This window comes from Oreochromis aureus, linkage group 3 (assembly GCF_013358895.1).
Source record: "Oreochromis aureus strain Israel breed Guangdong linkage group 3, ZZ_aureus, whole genome shotgun sequence".
Taxonomy (NCBI): Eukaryota; Metazoa; Chordata; class Actinopteri; order Cichliformes; family Cichlidae; genus Oreochromis; species Oreochromis aureus.
Window position 1 is genome coordinate 114,249,036 of NC_052944.1, and position 16,826 is coordinate 114,265,861.

General features: G+C 45.3%; 1 protein-coding gene across 1 annotated transcript in view; it reads left to right on the forward strand.

Annotated features, from left to right (window-relative positions):
• Nucleotides 1-467: 467 nt before the first annotated feature.
• Nucleotides 468-16,826, forward strand: part of LOC116312827 (NACHT, LRR and PYD domains-containing protein 14-like) — a gene marked incomplete at both ends in the record, with an annotated part of 197,428 nt that continues 181,069 nt past the window's right edge. The window contains 4 exons of the mRNA XM_039608451.1: nt 468-526; nt 611-712; nt 3,638-3,873; nt 3,975-5,772. Of these exons, the coding sequence (XP_039464385.1) occupies nt 468-526; nt 611-712; nt 3,638-3,873; nt 3,975-5,772 (2,195 nt within the window). The remainder of the gene's footprint in view (nt 527-610; nt 713-3,637; nt 3,874-3,974; nt 5,773-16,826) is intronic.

A 16,826-nucleotide genomic window follows, 5' to 3' on the forward strand; every position in this document is an offset into this window, starting at 1 on the left:
CTAACACAGCTGACTGCAGCCTTTAGCTGTGAGGACACAGTGTCTCACATTTACATTCACTTTACTGTCAAATACACTCAGTAACTTTAAACAGCTGCTGTGGTCAAGTGAAAATAGCAAAGATTTCAGGGATGAGCCCCAGTGTTTCTACATCCTAGTAACACCTCAGAGAGTCACAACTCATCAACGCTTCTCTTTATCATCAGGACAGATTTAGGTCAACATCATTTCACATTTCTGTGTCATCATCCATCAAATGTTGACACATAGTGTGTTTGTCATTCTCTCAGCTGACACTGAGATGAAGCAGGAAAGAAGCAGCTGATATTTGGACAGCACACATGATGGAAAGGAGGATTTCAGTCGATGTGCACATGAATGATTTGTGTTTCCTCTGCAGGTAGAAAGTGTGTGTGAGCTGATGTGAATTGAGCAGCATGGATCAGTGTGAGGACAGAGAGGAGGGAGTCCCTCCCTCTAAAAGCACTCTGTGTGGGGAACATGAGAGCCAGACCAAAGCTCAGAGGTGAGATGACCATCTCTAACTGTCCATGACTCTTCTCCATGTCACAGCTCAGCACTCACATCACTGCTCCATCATTATTCACAGGAACCAGCCTGGACCTCCACCCAGCTCTGTGTCCTTACAGAGTGACGCGTCTAAACATCATCCCATTTATTTTAAAGTCAAGCCTCTGTCTGCTGCAGAGAGGTGAGCTGTTAGTAACATGAACTGATGTCAGTTTGGTGTCTGGTTTAAATAATTTTGATGTTTCCTGGTCTCTAAAATGCATCTCTGTAGCAGAGCAGTGTCTCCAAGGACACAGGCTCAGCTGTAACTGTCAGTTTATCTGGTTTTAAGACACATTTTGGACACAATTGGCTGTTTTTAACTATTTATTTTAATCACAGGTGTAAATTTAGAGCTCACACATCTGGATCCTAAACTATGATAGAAACAGCTGCTAGCAGTGGGTAGTTTGACTTTAGCCTGGTGGCTAAGCTAACAGAAACAAGCGTGCCAGCTGTGCTCTGTGAGGATTATACGCTGCTCTAGAAAGCAAACAAAGGTTTTTGCAGCTCCTCTTCAGAAAAGTGTTCAGAGAGCAGCTGCTTTATTAGACAACGGCTCATCGTATGAGCCCAGATGTTTGTAACAGCTGGATGAAGGATAATCATCACAGTCACATTTCCATCCTGCCTTTATTAGTGAACTTCCTGTTGCTTGCAGATGACAGGAACACAAAGTGTTTGTGCCACGTGATGCTGCAGGATTTGTTAACATTTTAACATTTCCATGATGGTAACATTGATTGATTGATCATACTTTATTCATCCCGAGGGAAATTGGGTTAAGGCTGCCAGCCGTGCCAGCGCTATCTTACCCTTCCAACCATACATACATTACACAAACATCACATGGGGAAGACAGGTCAGAGGAGTGTAACATGGAAAATACACAACATGAGGAAAGATAAGGAGAAAAAAATAACTCCCCCCAGACTAAGCTCCAACAGGGAGATCAGTTTGAGAATAGAAAAAAAAAACCCACCACAGCACAAAAAGCACATGACTATCAATACACCATAGAAACACAAGACAAGCAACAGGGGCGGGTAAAGTTGATCAGATCCATAATTCCTCTTTTAGTGTGAATGGAGCCTCAGCTTGACACTCCACTTTGTCCCTCTTTTCCTTCTCCAAACATCCACATCAGGAGTCTTTGATAGAGTTTTAAAATATTTACTTGCAAATGTCCAAAGATGGTTTCAGGATACCTGAATCCACAATTATTAACCCTTTAAGACCAGTCGGAGTGGGCGCGCTCCGTTTTGCGTAACTATTTTTAAATCCCTGTAGAACCGGAACCACGTAAGGTAGCACAATAATTTTTTTTTTTCATATGAAACCGGAGGAGTTGTACTTACATGTTATGCCATTAGCTTGTCCTAGGTCATGGTTTCCTTCCACATATGGCTTTGCAAAAATTGCATAAAAAGCGCTTGCAGGAACAAAAACATAATATTCCAGAAACACGCTTTGCCGATCCGATCAGCTGTTCATAACACTTCCTACAGTGGAATAGACATCAGCGAGAACTATCGCATGTCCGCCATTACCTGCCTGAAACCGGAAGTGATGTCATTTTCAAGGAAAATATAGTGTTTTACCTTCAGGGCCTTATAAGCCTATACTGGTGTTTTTAAAAGTTATGTTTGACTTTATGCTTTTCTGAATAGATTGCGGGATGGTTAGAACTCAAATTGCACTGCTGGAAATAGCTTATTTTGTTGCAGAAGCTGGGGGGGTTGGTACAAATTTGCATTATAATATTTATTTTCGTTTTTCCTGCAGTATATAAAATATGTGTATCTCAAAAACTAACTGGGACAAAACTAACTTGGAAACTATTTTGTACAACTTTTTTGTATTTACAATTTTGAGGGATAAACCTCTTACATTTCTCTAACTAGAAATATATGTTAAAAAAAACAAAGAAAAACGATTTTCAATTTTTTTTGTAGTTTATTGCACTTTTGCACAGTGGTGTTTTTTTTATCTTTAAACAGTATTTTTATCACTTTAGTTGCTCTCACACAGCCCTGTTTGTTATTTTACCAGAGCTCTCATGTTTCGCTCAGTGCTCCCACCAAACACCTTGGAGGACACGTTAATGTGATTTAGATTTCATTGGTGTAAACACCAGTCACACAAGCTAACCCATGGAGGCAGCAGCAGGCTTTGATAAAGTCTGTGGCTTAAACTAAGAGAGTTTAGTTTGTTAGCACAAAGAGCTGTCAGCTAAAGCCCTGAATGCACTTTGAATACAGATAAACTGAGAAAAACACATTCATGCTAGCAGCAGGCTATGACTGTCCACTCAGCACCAACACAGGTGAGTGAGCAGTGATGAAGCAGGACTGTGGGCAAGTTTGAGCTACAAACACTTACAGGGACCTGAAGAGAGAGAACCCAACAAAATGTCATGGCTAACAGAGGGACTCTGTTCTTACAAACAAAAAGGTAACAGTTAATTTACCAAAGGGGCGAACCACAGTGCTCTATATATGTACAGTGGGTTGGGGAGGGGGTCCAGGACTCCAGGGAAAAGAGGGAAGGGAGTCCACACACTCACTGCTCTTCAGCCACTCTCGTCCTGCTCTCCACTCACACAGCCACACACAGGAATCACAGGGAAGGCTCCATAACCAGGTCTGGGGAAATATATACACAAAGTATACACAAAGTTAACCAAACTGGCCAGTTTAGAGAGAGATTTCCTAGCAAGGAGCTGAGATCATGAACACAGGAGGTTCAATGTCCCAGCAACGAACTGGTCCATGCTGCAGCTTTAAATGGTAAGCCCAGGTGAATCAGCACCAGGTGATGTAATCATCATAAGTGTGTAGAACAAGAGCGAGAGGCCATTACAAGCTCCACTCATGGAGGCAAAACGCTAGCAGGAGGAGAGAGCAAAACATAAACAAAACCTGAAAAGCCATCATGAGCCAGCCAGAGAGACACAGAGTTTTATAATAGGAGAGAAACCTGCTCATCTTCATCATGTTTGTTAAGTAGAGAAAATCAGAAGTCTCTGTGTGTGAGAGTGCAGCCCTATTAAGAAATGTGTTCACAGAGAGAGGAAGAGGAGTGGTGTTTGTGAGGAGGAGCAGCTGTCCTGCTGTGCTTTGTGTCAGGACGTCCTGAAGGATCCAGTCTCTACCAGCTGTGGACACTGGTTCTGCAGACAGTGCATCTGCTCATACTGGGACCAGTCTGCTTCATCAGGAGACTCCCCCTGTCCCCAGTGTGGAGAAAGATCCAGAACCAGAGCTGGACTGCAGACAGCCAGTCAGAGCAGCTGTGTACAAAGTAAGACTGAACATCTGTCTGCTGATGGACTCATTTCTGAAAACTGGACTTCTTGTTGTTGTTCAGACATTGAAGAGTTTTCTTTCTCTTTCTTTCAGCAGATGTTGGTCTGCAGGAGGTTTTAGATGAACATAAGATCAGTCTGAGGAGGAGATGTGAACGTGTGACTGAAGGAAGTGATGAAACAGGAAGTAGAACCCTCCTCAACAGGATCTACACTGAGCTCTACATCACAGAGGGACAGAGTGAAGAGGTTCATACCCAACATGAGGTGAGGCAGCTGGAGACAGCTTCCAAGATGGCCGCCCTCCATGACACTCCAATCAGGTGCCAGGACATCTTTAAAGTCTTACCTGACCAACAGAGACCCATCAGAGTGGTTCTGACCAACGGCGTGGCTGGTGTTGGAAAAACCTTCTCAGTGCAGAAGTTCACTCTGGACTGGGCAGAGGGCTTGGAGAACCAACATGTCAGTGTGGTGGTTCTGCTTTCATTCAGGGAGCTGAACCTGATCAGAGATGAGCAGTACAGTCTTCTGGAGCTGCTCCATGTTTTCCATCCAACATTACAGAAGGTCACAGCAGAGAAGCTGGCTGTCTCTCAGCTTTTGTTCATCTTTGACGGCCTGGATGAAAGCAGACTTTCATTGGATTTCACCAACAGGAAGCTGCTGTCTGATGTCACACAGAAGTCATCAGTCAGCCAGCTGCTGACAAACCTCATCCAGGGGAATCTGCTTCCCTCGGCTCTCGTCTGGATAACTTCACGGCATGCAGCAGCCAATCAGATCCCTCCTACATGTGTTGACAGGCTAACAGAAGTACGAGGCTTCACTGACGCCCAGAAGGAGGAGTACTTCAGGAGGAGATTCAGTAATAAAAAGCTGTCCAGCAGAATCATCTCCCACATGAAGACATCCAGGAGCCTCCACATCATGTGTAGAATCCCAGTCTTCTGCTGGATCACTGCTACAGTTCTGGAGCACATGTTGACTACAGAGCAGAGAGGAGAGCTGCCCAAGACCCTGACTGACATGTACTCACACTTCCTGCTGGTTCAGACAAAGAGGAAGAAGAACAAGTACCACGAGGGACATGAGACGAGTCCACAGGAGCTGACGGAGGCTGACAGGGAAGTTCTTCTGAAGCTGGGGAGGCTGGCGTTTGAACATCTGGAGAAAGGAAACATCATGTTCTACCAAGAAGACCTGGAGCAGTGTGGTCTGGATGTGACAGAGGCCTCGGTGTACTCAGGAGTTTGTACAGAGATCTTCAAAAGAGAGTGTGTGATCTTCCAGAAACCAGTCTACTGCTTTGTTCATCTGAGCATTCAGGAGTTTCTGGCTGCAGTCTACATGTTCCACTGTTTCACCAACAGGAAGACAAAGGTGCTGAACAACTTCCTGGAGATGTGCTGGGATGAGTCATCTTTGGATGATTTCCTATTTTTCATAATGAAGAAATCACTCCAGAGTAAAAATGGCCACTTGGATTTGTTTGTTCGCTTCCTTCATGGCCTCTCTCTGGAGTCCAACCAGAGACTCATAGGTCGTCTGCTGGGTCAGACAGAGATCAGTCCAGAAATCCTCTGGATGGTTATCCAGAGTACCATTTACAACCTGAAGATGAACAATGATAAAATCTCTCCTGAAAGAAGCATCAACATCTTCCACTGTCTGATGGAGATGAACGACCTCTCATTATTTCAGGAGATCCAAGAGTTCCTGAAGTCAGGGAACAGATCTGAGAAGAGACTCTCTGAGATCCAGTGCTCAGCTCTGGCCTTCATGCTGCAGATGTCAGAGGAGGTTCTGGATGAGTTTGACCTGCAGAAGTATAACACATCAGAGCAAGGAAGACTGAGACTGATTCCAGTTGTGAGGAACTGCAGAAAGGCTCGGTGAGTCCAGATGTGATCATTAACATCATTAATTAGTCTAGTTTAGTAGTTTAGTTTTTCAGATATACACAGCACTAAATGACTCTCATTAGTTTGACTTTCTCAGATAAAATTATATTTTTTGTTGATCAGGAAATGTGTGTGTGCACTTAGCATGATCCTGCATTGGTATGCTGTGTGTTGTAGACTCACATCTACATGTAGTACCTGTGCTGTGTCATTAGGGGGCAGTATTTTAAATCTGCTGCTGCTGTTGTTGGTCATTCAGACGCTGCTGTTAGAGAGACAGAAATAGGAATCTATGAAGAGCTTCTTTGTAGTGAAGTGAACTCTGATGTTAAAACCAGACACAAATATCCAGAGCAGTCACCGTCTGAACTTCTCCTCTGACTACAGACAGACCTACAGAGGTTGGTGGCATAAACATGGTGAGTGAGGATGAAGGTGCTGAGGAAGACTCTGGTTTAGTGTGATTGAAGTGTGATGTACTGATGAATGACAGTGCTGTGGGTCAGAGTGAGGCTCAGAGGGGAACCAGCTGTGCTCTCTTACTGCCAACAGTGTGACAAACTGAGTGAGAAGACACTGCTGACATCTGGACTGAATATGTGTCAAATATGTGAGCTAACGCTGATGTCACAGCAGCACATAGATTCACTCTCATTCCTGCTGCTGCTCCTAATGAGGAATGTCTGACTTCATTTCCTCATTAATTACAGAGCTGATTGCTCAATGTTTAGGTTTTGCTGCTGAAATGTCATCCCTATTTTCTGCTGATGGAATTCACTGCTGTGGTTTTGGCTGCTGTTTGCATCCCTGAGCTAACTTCCTGAGAGCGCTCGTCAAACGTTATGATGTCATCAGTGCTTTATAGACGGTGGGAGGTTTAGGTTGTAACCACAAGGTTTTTGTGTCCGTACGCTACAACCTTCCACACCATTCCTTTATTGTACAGACTCAGCACAAAGCAGCTCCATGGATCCCAAATCCAAGAGAGGAGAACAGATTTGAAGTGTGTCACATTCATGTAGTCACAACTGTTTCCACCATGTTTACACTGATAGTAATTCTGTTAAATGGCACGTTTCATATCAGTGAATATGTTCTTTAGAACGTTCACTAACATGTTTAAGTGTCCTGCTGGAAATCACTCAAATCATCCATGACATCCATGAAATCCATGAAAAGGAGGCCCTGGCGGACTGATTCCCGCCTATCAAGACTGGCAATTGGGACATGGAATTTCACCTCTCTGGTGGGGAAGGAACCTGAGTTAGTGCATGAGGTTGAGAGGTACTGACTAGATATAGTTGCGCTCACCTCAACGCATGGCTTGGGCTCTGGAAGCAATCTCCTGGAGAGGGTACGATTTTGTAATCGTATCACCAGGCCTGCAACCATATGTTCTTGACACTCAGGTAAAGACAGGGGTTGAGCTGTCAACTGATCACCACGTGGTAGCGAGTTGGATTAGGTGGACAGACCCGGTGCACCTAAACGTATAGTAAGGGTATGCTGGGAACTCCGAGCAGAGGTCCCAGTTGGCGAGATCTTAATGCACACCTCTGGCAGAGCTTCAACATCATTCTGAGGGAGACTGGGGACATTCAGTCTGAACGGGCCATGTTCAGCATCTCTATTGCTAAAGCTGCTGCACTGAGCTGCGGCTACAAGGTGGTTGGTGACTGTCGTGGTGGTAACCCCCAAACCAAATAGTGGACGCCAGAGGTGAAGGGAGCCACCAGGCTCAAGAAGGAGTCTTATCGGGCTTGGTTAGCCTGTGTGACTTAGGAGGAAGCTGATAGGTACCGACAGGCCAAGTGGAATGCGGCTCGGGCAGTGGCTGAAGCAAAACTTGGGTGTGGGAGTTCGGCGAGGCCATGGAAAAAGACTTTTGGAGTGTCTTGAAGAAATTCTGGCAAACCGTCAGGCGACTCAGGAGGGAAAAGCGGTGTTCTACCTCCACTGTGTATAGTGCGGGTGGAGTGCTGCTGACTTCGACTGAGAAAATAGTCGGGCATTGGAAGCAATACTTTGAGGACCTCTTTAATCGAACTGACAGATCTTCCGAGGACGACGCAAAGTCTGAGGGGATGACCCACCAATTTCCGGGGGTGAGGTCACTAAAGCAGTAAAACAACTCATTGGCGGCAGAGCCCCCGGTGTCAATGAAGTCCGCCCTGTGTTCCTGAAGGCCCTGGACGTGCGGACGGCAACGGCGGCGACGTGGACAGAGTTCCGGGGGCCGACCGTGCGGACGGCAACGTGGACACAGTTCTGGGGGCCGACCGTGCGGACGGCAGCGGCGCAGAAACAGTTCAGGGGGCCGACCTCGACGGTGGTGACGTCCAGCTGGTGGCCCGGAAAGTGGCTGGCGATTCCGAGGTGCAGAAGCTGGACCAGGCGTAGCAGAAGCTGAGACCGAGGCTGGACCAGGCGAAGCAGAAGCAGAGGCCGAGGCTGGACCAGGCGTAGCAGAAGCAGAGGCCGAGGCTGGACCAGGCGTAGCAGAAGCACAGGCCGAGGCTGGACCAGGCGTAGCAGAAGCACAGGCCGAGGCTGGACCAGGCGACGGCGAAGCTGAGGCAGTTGCAGGTGGAGGCTGGACGGGCTCCTCGGGCCCTCCAGCTGACGTGGCATGGGGCTGGACGGGCTCCTCGGGCCCACCAGCTGACGTGGCATGGGGCTGGACTGGTTCCTCCGGCCCTCCAGCTGTCGAGGAAGGTTGCTGGACAGGCTCCTCGGGCCCTCCAGCTGACGAGGAAGGTTGCTGGACAGGCTCCTCGGGCCCTCCAGCTGACGTGGCATGGGGCTGGACGGGCTCCTCGGGCCCTCCAGCTGACGTGGCATGGGGCTGGACGGGCTCCTCGGGCCCTCCAGCTGACGAGGAAGGTTGCTGGACGGGCTCCTCGGGCCCTCCAGCTGACGTGGCATGAGGCTGGATGGGCTCCTCGGGCCTTCCAGCTGAAGTAGTGGCAGGACCAGTAGGGGCAGAGACCACTGGCTGAACAGAAGGCTGAGCGGGTGGTGGAACAAATGACTGAGCTGAACACTGGGGAGATGGCTGAGCTAATGGTAACACAGGGAATTGAACTATGGACTGGGCTGCTAACAGAGCTAATGACTGAGCTATAGACTGAAATGCATGCAGTAGTGATGGTGGTGATGATGGTTGTGGACTGAACTCTCCTGAGCCTCTGGAACACAGGGAGGACTGCTGGGCGGGCTTGCCTGGGCCTTTAGCAGAAACAAGAACGGGTGCAGGCACCTGCCGGACACTAGCCGCTCCCACCCGAGGAGTAGGTACTGGTGCGGAGACGGGCTGTCGCCTGGCTGACCTCACCCTGGGGACCGGCATGGGTGCAGAGGTGGACTTGTTCACAGCCCCCCTCACCCTGGAAGCCGGGACAGGCACCGGCAACGGCTGGGCAGCTGCCGTTCTCACCTGAGGAGCTGGTACGGGTGCAGAAACTGACAGAGCCTCAGCCGGCCTGGAAACCAGAGCAGGGACCAACTGGGCCCCAGCCTCCTTCACCCGAGGAACTGGTACGGGCGCAGGGGTACGCTGGGCCCGAGCTGCCCTGGGAGCCAGAACACGAGGCAAAGGAGCAGGCTCAGGAAAAACAGTCTTAAAATGGGCAGGCTCGGGGTTAATATACACTGGGTCAACAAAAACAGACCTATCAAAAATGAATTTTGCATTTTTCCCACCATGTTTTACAGTCTTTGTTTTAGCAGTTTTTGAAGTCCTTGGGTTAACAGTCTTAGAGTGAACTGACTTGGGGATGACTGAACCAGACTTGACAAAACCTGAACTGACAGAACCTGAACTGAGTGTTTTAGACCTGGTAACATTGCTCACAGTCTTTCCTTTAACAGTATTTACACCCTTTGGCGAGTGCTTATTGTCTTTGATTTCTCCCTCTTCAGAGGGAGCAAAACGAAAAAACCTTTCCCAGTCTATGTCATCATCCAACAGGGAGACTCCAACACTGTCTGGGGTGAGTTTATTGTTCTTTTCAGTTATGGCTTCAGGTGGAATGTGTGAAAGGCAGTCATTATAACTCACCACCGGGAGTTGCTTAGCAGGTGAAAAGTGACGGCGGCGTGAGCGTCGCTTCCTCTGAGGTGAGGAAGCTGACGAGGCATACAGCTGAGCCTCTGACGTGCGGGACGGCAATGCAGAGGCTGGAGCGTGAGCACGCGAAGAAAAACGGAGCACTCCCACCTGAAGAAGCCGAGGCTTGGGTGCAAGCGGGGCAACAGGCGGAGGTTTTTGGCAACTTCGGGGACCTCCAAAAGCCAGCCGAGTTCCACGGAATATATGCTCAAAATCCGGAGCGCGCCACGGCTTCCAGCTTAAACATACACTATAAAGATCAAAAGAACTAAAACTCAAAACACTGGGTCATAAGACCCAGGATCATGACAAGTGCTTGGTTATGTGCAGTCATCATCAGTCAATGTGGGACAAACAGAAGCTTTGTGATTGGTTGCTGTCCTTTGTTACCCTTCCACCCTCACCTGTCACTCAAGTTTAATGAAACGGCGACATTTACAAACCAATCAAAGACAAACTGATCCATGTCAGTTCATAACAATATTCAAATGAATACAGGCTGCTGCTGGACATAGACAGGTAACATCATTAAGACTTCTCCAAAAGATTATTCTGTTCATCTGGACGTAGCGTTTTCAGTGGGAGAAACATTTCGTCATTCATCCAAGTGACTTCTTCAGTCACAGCTGACTGCAGGTTTCCCCAATCTTAAAACAGTACGTTTGCATAATGACTAATTAATTAACGAAATACCAAGGCAGACTTTTAATTCATTTGAAAGCCTGATGCTTGGCCTTGTCCACCATAGCTGTAAAACTCAGAAACCAGTCTTACTTGTTATCATCTATCGTCCACCTGGGCCTTACACAGAGTTTCTCTCTGATTTCTCAGACTTTTTCCTGATTTAGTGCTCAGCTCAGATAAAAAAATGATTGTGGGTGATTTTAACATTCATGTAGATGCTAAAAATGACAGCCTCAACATCGCATTTAATCTGTTATTAGACTCAATTGGCTTCTCTCAAAATGTAAAAGAACCCACCCACCACTTTAATCACACTCTAGATCTTGTTTTAACATATGGCATAGAAACTGAACATTTAACAGTGTTTCCTGGAAACCCTCTGCTGTCTGATCATTTCCTGATAACATTTACATTTACAATAATTGATTACACAGCAGTGGAAAGTGGACTTTATCTCAGTAGATGTCTTTCTGAAAGTGCTGTAACTAAGTTTAAGAATATAATCCACCCACTGTTATCATCTTCAATGCCCTGTACAAACATAGAGCAGAGCAGCTATCTGAATGCTACCCCAGCAGAGGTCGATCATCTTGTTAATAATTTTACCTCCTCACTACGTACGACTCTGGATACTGTAGCTCCTGTGAACACTAAGGCCTCAAATCAGAAGTACCTGACTCCGTGGTATAATTCTCAAACACGTAGCCTAAAGCAGATAACTCGTAAGCTGGAGACGCCATGGCGTGTCACAAATTTAGAAGATCATCATTTAGCCTGGAGAAATAGTTTGTTGCTTTATAAGAAAGCCCTCCACAAAGCCAGAACATCTTACTATTCGTCACTGATTGAAGAAAATAAGAACAACCCCAGGTTTCTCTTCAGCACTGTAGCCAGGCTGACAAAAAGTCAGAGCTCTACTGAGCCAATCATCCCTTTAACTTTAACTAGTAATGACTTCATGAACTTCTTCACAAATAAAATTTTTATCATTAGAGAAAAAATGACCAATAATCATCCCACAGATGTAATATCATCTACAACTACTTTTAGTACCATCAATGTTAAGTTAGACTCTTTTTCTCCAATTGATCTTTCTGAGTTAACTTCCGTAATTACTTCCTCTAAACCATCAACGTGTCTTTTAGACCCTATTCCTACAAAACTGCTCAAAGAAGTCCTGCCATTAATTAATGCTTCAATCTTAAATATGATCAACCTATCTCTAATAATCGGCTATGTACCACAGGCCTTCAAGGTGGCTGTAGTTAAACCTTTACTTAAAAAGCCATCTCTAGACCCAGCTGTCTTAGCTAATTATAGGCCAATCTCCAACCTTCCTTTCATATCAGAAATCCTTGAAAGAGTAGTTGTCAGCTAACAGATCATCTGCAGAGGAATGGCTTATTTGAAGAGTTTCAGAGCTCATCACAGCACAGAAACAGCTTTAGTGAAGGTTACAAATGATCTTCTTATGGCCTCTGACAGTGGACTCATCTCTGTGCTCTGTGCTATGCAGATGACACGCAGCTCTATCTATCCATGAAGCCAGGTAACACACACCAATTAGTTAAACTGCAGGAACGTCTTAAAGACATAAAGACCTGGATGGCCGCTAACTTCCTGCTTCTTAATTCAGATAAAACTGAGGTTATTGTACTCGGCCCTGAAAATCTTAGAAATATGGTATCTGTAGTGTTCTGTTGCAGAGTGCAGCAACTCTGATTAAACACCAAGCTAAACCTCTGTCAATGAATACAGGAGTCCGAGTAGAGTTGACTTTTTACTCAGAATCTTCATTTGACAAGTGGTGAAAACTGTAGTTGAAAAGAAATACAGAATAGAAAAAATGACCATTTTTACATAAATACTGCATCACAAAATAACTCAAAATGTGACCTTACATCTTCGTATTAGCTTGAGCAACAATAATGATCATCAAAACCGCCTTTGTTAATATGTAAAAATCAACCTTCATGAATTACAAATAAAATGTAGTTTTTAACAAATACCGCTATTTATGCCTTTTTAACACCTTCATCATGAAATATATACACTTACGGCATTGCCTGAACAATGTTCCTGTGTGGATGGCTGTGGATAAGCCTCAGAGCATGACCGCATGTCACTCTCCCTCTTAGAGCAACCAGGAAGAGGAGGTAAACAGGAAATGAACTGTAACCCACCAGGAAGTGAGGTTATTAGCAAGTTCACCTTCAAAATTAAATCTTCTTAACATTTTTAACTCTTTTTACTGTTTTTTTTTACTTAAATACATACAAATGAATTATTTTAAAGCAAACATTAAAGATAAATGGCATAAATGCCTTTGAGGCATCACAGTATCTAACCAGATTCTTACTCTGGATGGCATTACCTTGGCCTCCAGTAATGCTGTGAGGAAACTTGGAGTCATTTTTGACCAGGACATGTCCTTCAACGCACATATTAAACAAATATGTAAGACTGCTTTCTTCCATTTGCGCAACATCTCTACAATTAGAAATATCCTGTCTCAGAGTGACGCCGAAAAACTAGTTCATGCATTTATTACTTCCAGGCTGGACTACTGTAATTCACTATTATCAGGATGTCCTGAAAACTCTCTGAAAAGTTTTCAGCTAATCCAAAATGCTGCAGCAATAGTACTGACAGGGACTAGAAAGAGAGAGCATATTTCTCCTGTTTTAGCTTCCCTTCATTGGCTTCCTGTTAAATCCACACTCTAGATCTTGTTTTAACATATGGCATAGAAACTGAACATTTAACAGTGTTTCCTGAAAACCCTCTGCTGTCTGATCAATTCCTGATAACATTTACATTTACAATAATTGATTACACAGCAGTGGAGAGTAGACTTTATCAAAGTAGATGTCTTTCTGAAAGTGCTGTAACTAAGTTTAAGAATATAATCCACCCACTGTTATCATCTTCAATGCCCTGTACCAACATAGAGCAGGGCAGCTATCTGAACGCTACTCCAACAGAGGTCGATTATCTTGTTAATAATTTTACCTCCTCACTACGTACGACTCTGGATACTGTAGCTCCAGTGAAAACTAAGGTCTCAAATCAGAAGTACCTGACTCTGTGGTATAATTCTCAAACACGTAGCCTAAAGCAGATAACTCGTAAGCTGGAGAGGAAATGGCGTGTCACAAATTTAGAGAATCATCATTTAGCCTGGAGAAATAGTTTGCTGCTTTATAAGAAAGCCCTCCATAAAGCCAGAACATCTTACTATTCGTCACTGATTGAAGAAAATAAGAACAACCCCAGGTTTCTCTTCAGCACTGTAGCCAGGCTGACAAAAGTCAGAGCTCTACTGAGCCAACCATCCCTTTAACGTTAACTAGTAATGACTTCATGAACTTCTTCACAAATAAAATTTTTATCATTAGAGAAAAAATTACCAATAATCATCCCACAGATGTAATATCGTCTACAGCTACTTTTAGTACCATTGATGTTAAGTTAGACTCTTTTTCTCCAATCGATCTTTCTGAGTTAACTTCAATAATTACTTCCTCCAAACCATCAACGTGTCTTTTAGACCCCATTCCCACAAAACTGCTCAAAGAAGTCCTGCCATTAATTAATTCTTCAATCTTAAATATGATCAATCTATCTCTAATAATCGGCTATGTACCACAGGCCTTCAAGCTGGCTGTAGTTAAACCTTTACTTAAAAGCCATCTCTAGACCCAGCAGTCTTAGCTAATTATAGGCCAATCTCCAACCTTCCTTTCATATCAAAAATCCTTGAAAGAGTAGTTGTCAAACAGCTAACAGATCATCTGCAGAGGAATGGCTTATTTGAAGTGTTTCAGTCAGGTTTCAGAGCTCATCACAGCACAGAAACAGCTTTAGTGAAGGTTACAAATGATCTTCTTATGGCCTCTGACAGTGGACTCATCTCTGTGCTTGTCCTGCTAGACCTTAGTGCAGCGTTCGATACTGTTGACCATAATATCCTATTAGAGCGATTAGAACATGCTGTAGGTATTACAGGTACTGCGCTGCAGTGGTTTGTATCATATCTATCTAATAGACTCCAATTTGTTCAAGTAAATGGAGAGTCTTCTTCACATGCTGAGGTTAATTATGGAGTTCCACAGGGTTCAGTGCTAGGACCAATTCTATTTACATTATACATGCTTCCCCTAGGCAGCATCATTAGAAGACATAGCATAAATTTTCACTGCTGTGCTGATGACACGCAGCTCTATCTATCCATGAAGCCAGGTAACACACACCAATTAGTTAAACTGCAGGAATGTCTTAAAGACATAAAGACCTGGATGGCCGCTAACTTCCTGCTTCTTAATTCAGATCAAACTGAGGTTATGGGGTGGCTGTAGCTCAGGTGGTAGAGCAGGTCCGCCACCAATCAGAAGGTCGGTGGTTCGATCCCAGGCTGCCTCCTGGCTGCATGCCAAATATCCTTGGGCAAGATACTAACCCCATGTTTGCCTACTGGTGGTGGTCAGAGGGCCCGGTGGCGCCAGTGTCCGGCAGCCTCGCCTCTGTCAGTGCGCCCCAGGGTGGCTGTGGCTACAATGTAGCTTGCCATCGCCAGTGTGTGAATGTGTGCGTGAATGGGTGAATGACTGAATGTAGTGTAAAGCGCTTTGGGGTCCTTAGGGACTGAGTAAAGCGCTATACAAATACAGGCCATTTACCATTTATTGTACTCGGCCCTGAAAATCTTAGAAATATGGTATCTAAGCAGATCCTTACTCTGGATGGCATTACCTTGGCCTCCAGTAATGCTGTGAGGAATCTTGGAGTCATTTTTGACCAGGACATGTCCTTCAAGGCACATATTAAACAAATATGTAAGACTGCTTTCTTCCATTTGCGCAACATCTCTAAAATTAGAAATATCCTGTCTCAGAGTGATGCTGAAAAACTAGTTCATGCCTTCATTACTTCCAGGCTGGACTACTGTAACTCATTATTATCAGGATGTCCTAAAAACTCGCTGAAAAGTCTTCAGTTAATCCAAAATGCTGCAGCAAGAGTCCTGACAGGGACTAGAAAGAGAGAGCATATTTCTCCTGTTTTGGCTTCCCTTCATTGGCTTCCTGTTAAATCCAGAATTGAATTCAAAATCCTGCTCCTCACTTACAAGGTCTTAAATAATCAGGCCCCATCTTATCTTAATGACCTTGTAGTACCATATCACCCTATTAGAGCACTTCGCTCTCGCTCTGCAGGCCTACTTGTTGTTCCTAGAGTATTTAAAAGTAGAATGGGAGGGAGAGCCTTCTGTTTTCAGGCCCCTCTTCTGTGGAACCAGCTTCCAGTTTGGATTCAGGAGACAGACACTATCTCTACTTTTAAGATTAGGCTTAAAACTTTCCTTTTGCTAAAGCATATAGTTAGGGCTGGACCAGGTGACCCTGAATCCTCCCTTAGTTATGCTGCAATAGACGTGAGGCTGCCGGGGATTCCCATGATGCATTGAGTTTTTCCTTTCCAGTCACCTTCTCACTCACTATGTGTTAATAGACCTCTCTGCATCGAATCATATCTGTTATTAATCTCTGTCTCTCGTCCACAGCATGTCTTTATCCTGTTTTCCTTCTTTCACCCCAACCGGTCGCAGCAGATGGCCGCCTCCCTGAGCCTGGTTCTGCCGGAGGTTTCTTCCTGTTAAAGGAGTTTTTCCTTCCCACTGTCGCCAAAGTGCTTGCTCATAGGGGGTCATATGATTGTTGGGTTTTTTTCTCTGTATTTATTATTGTGCAATCTACTGTACAATATAAAGCGCCTTGAGGCGACTTTTGTTGTGATTTGGCGCTATATAAATAAAATTGAATTGAATTGAATTGAATCCAACACCCCACCCAGAGACACCAAAAAGGCTGGGTACTCTGAGCTGCCACTGGTCGCATAAGCACAGATGACCATCAGGACCCATTCCCTGACCCGAAGGCGCAGGGAACAAACTCTCTCATCCAAACCCCAATGTACAGGCAGCAAGCCGAGGGGATATTAGAATACCCACCGCAGCCCACCGCCTATCACCAGGGGCAACTCCAAACTGAGACAGTCCAGCCCCTCTCCAGGAGACTGCTTCCAGAGCCTAAGCCGTACGTTGAGGTGAGCCCAGCTATATCTAGCCAGTACCTCTCAACCTCACGCACTAACTCAGGTTCCTTCCCCGCCAGAGATGTGACATTTCATGTCCCAATTGCCAGTCTTGGTAGCTGGGGATCAGTCCGCCAGGGCCTCGGCTCCTGGCTGC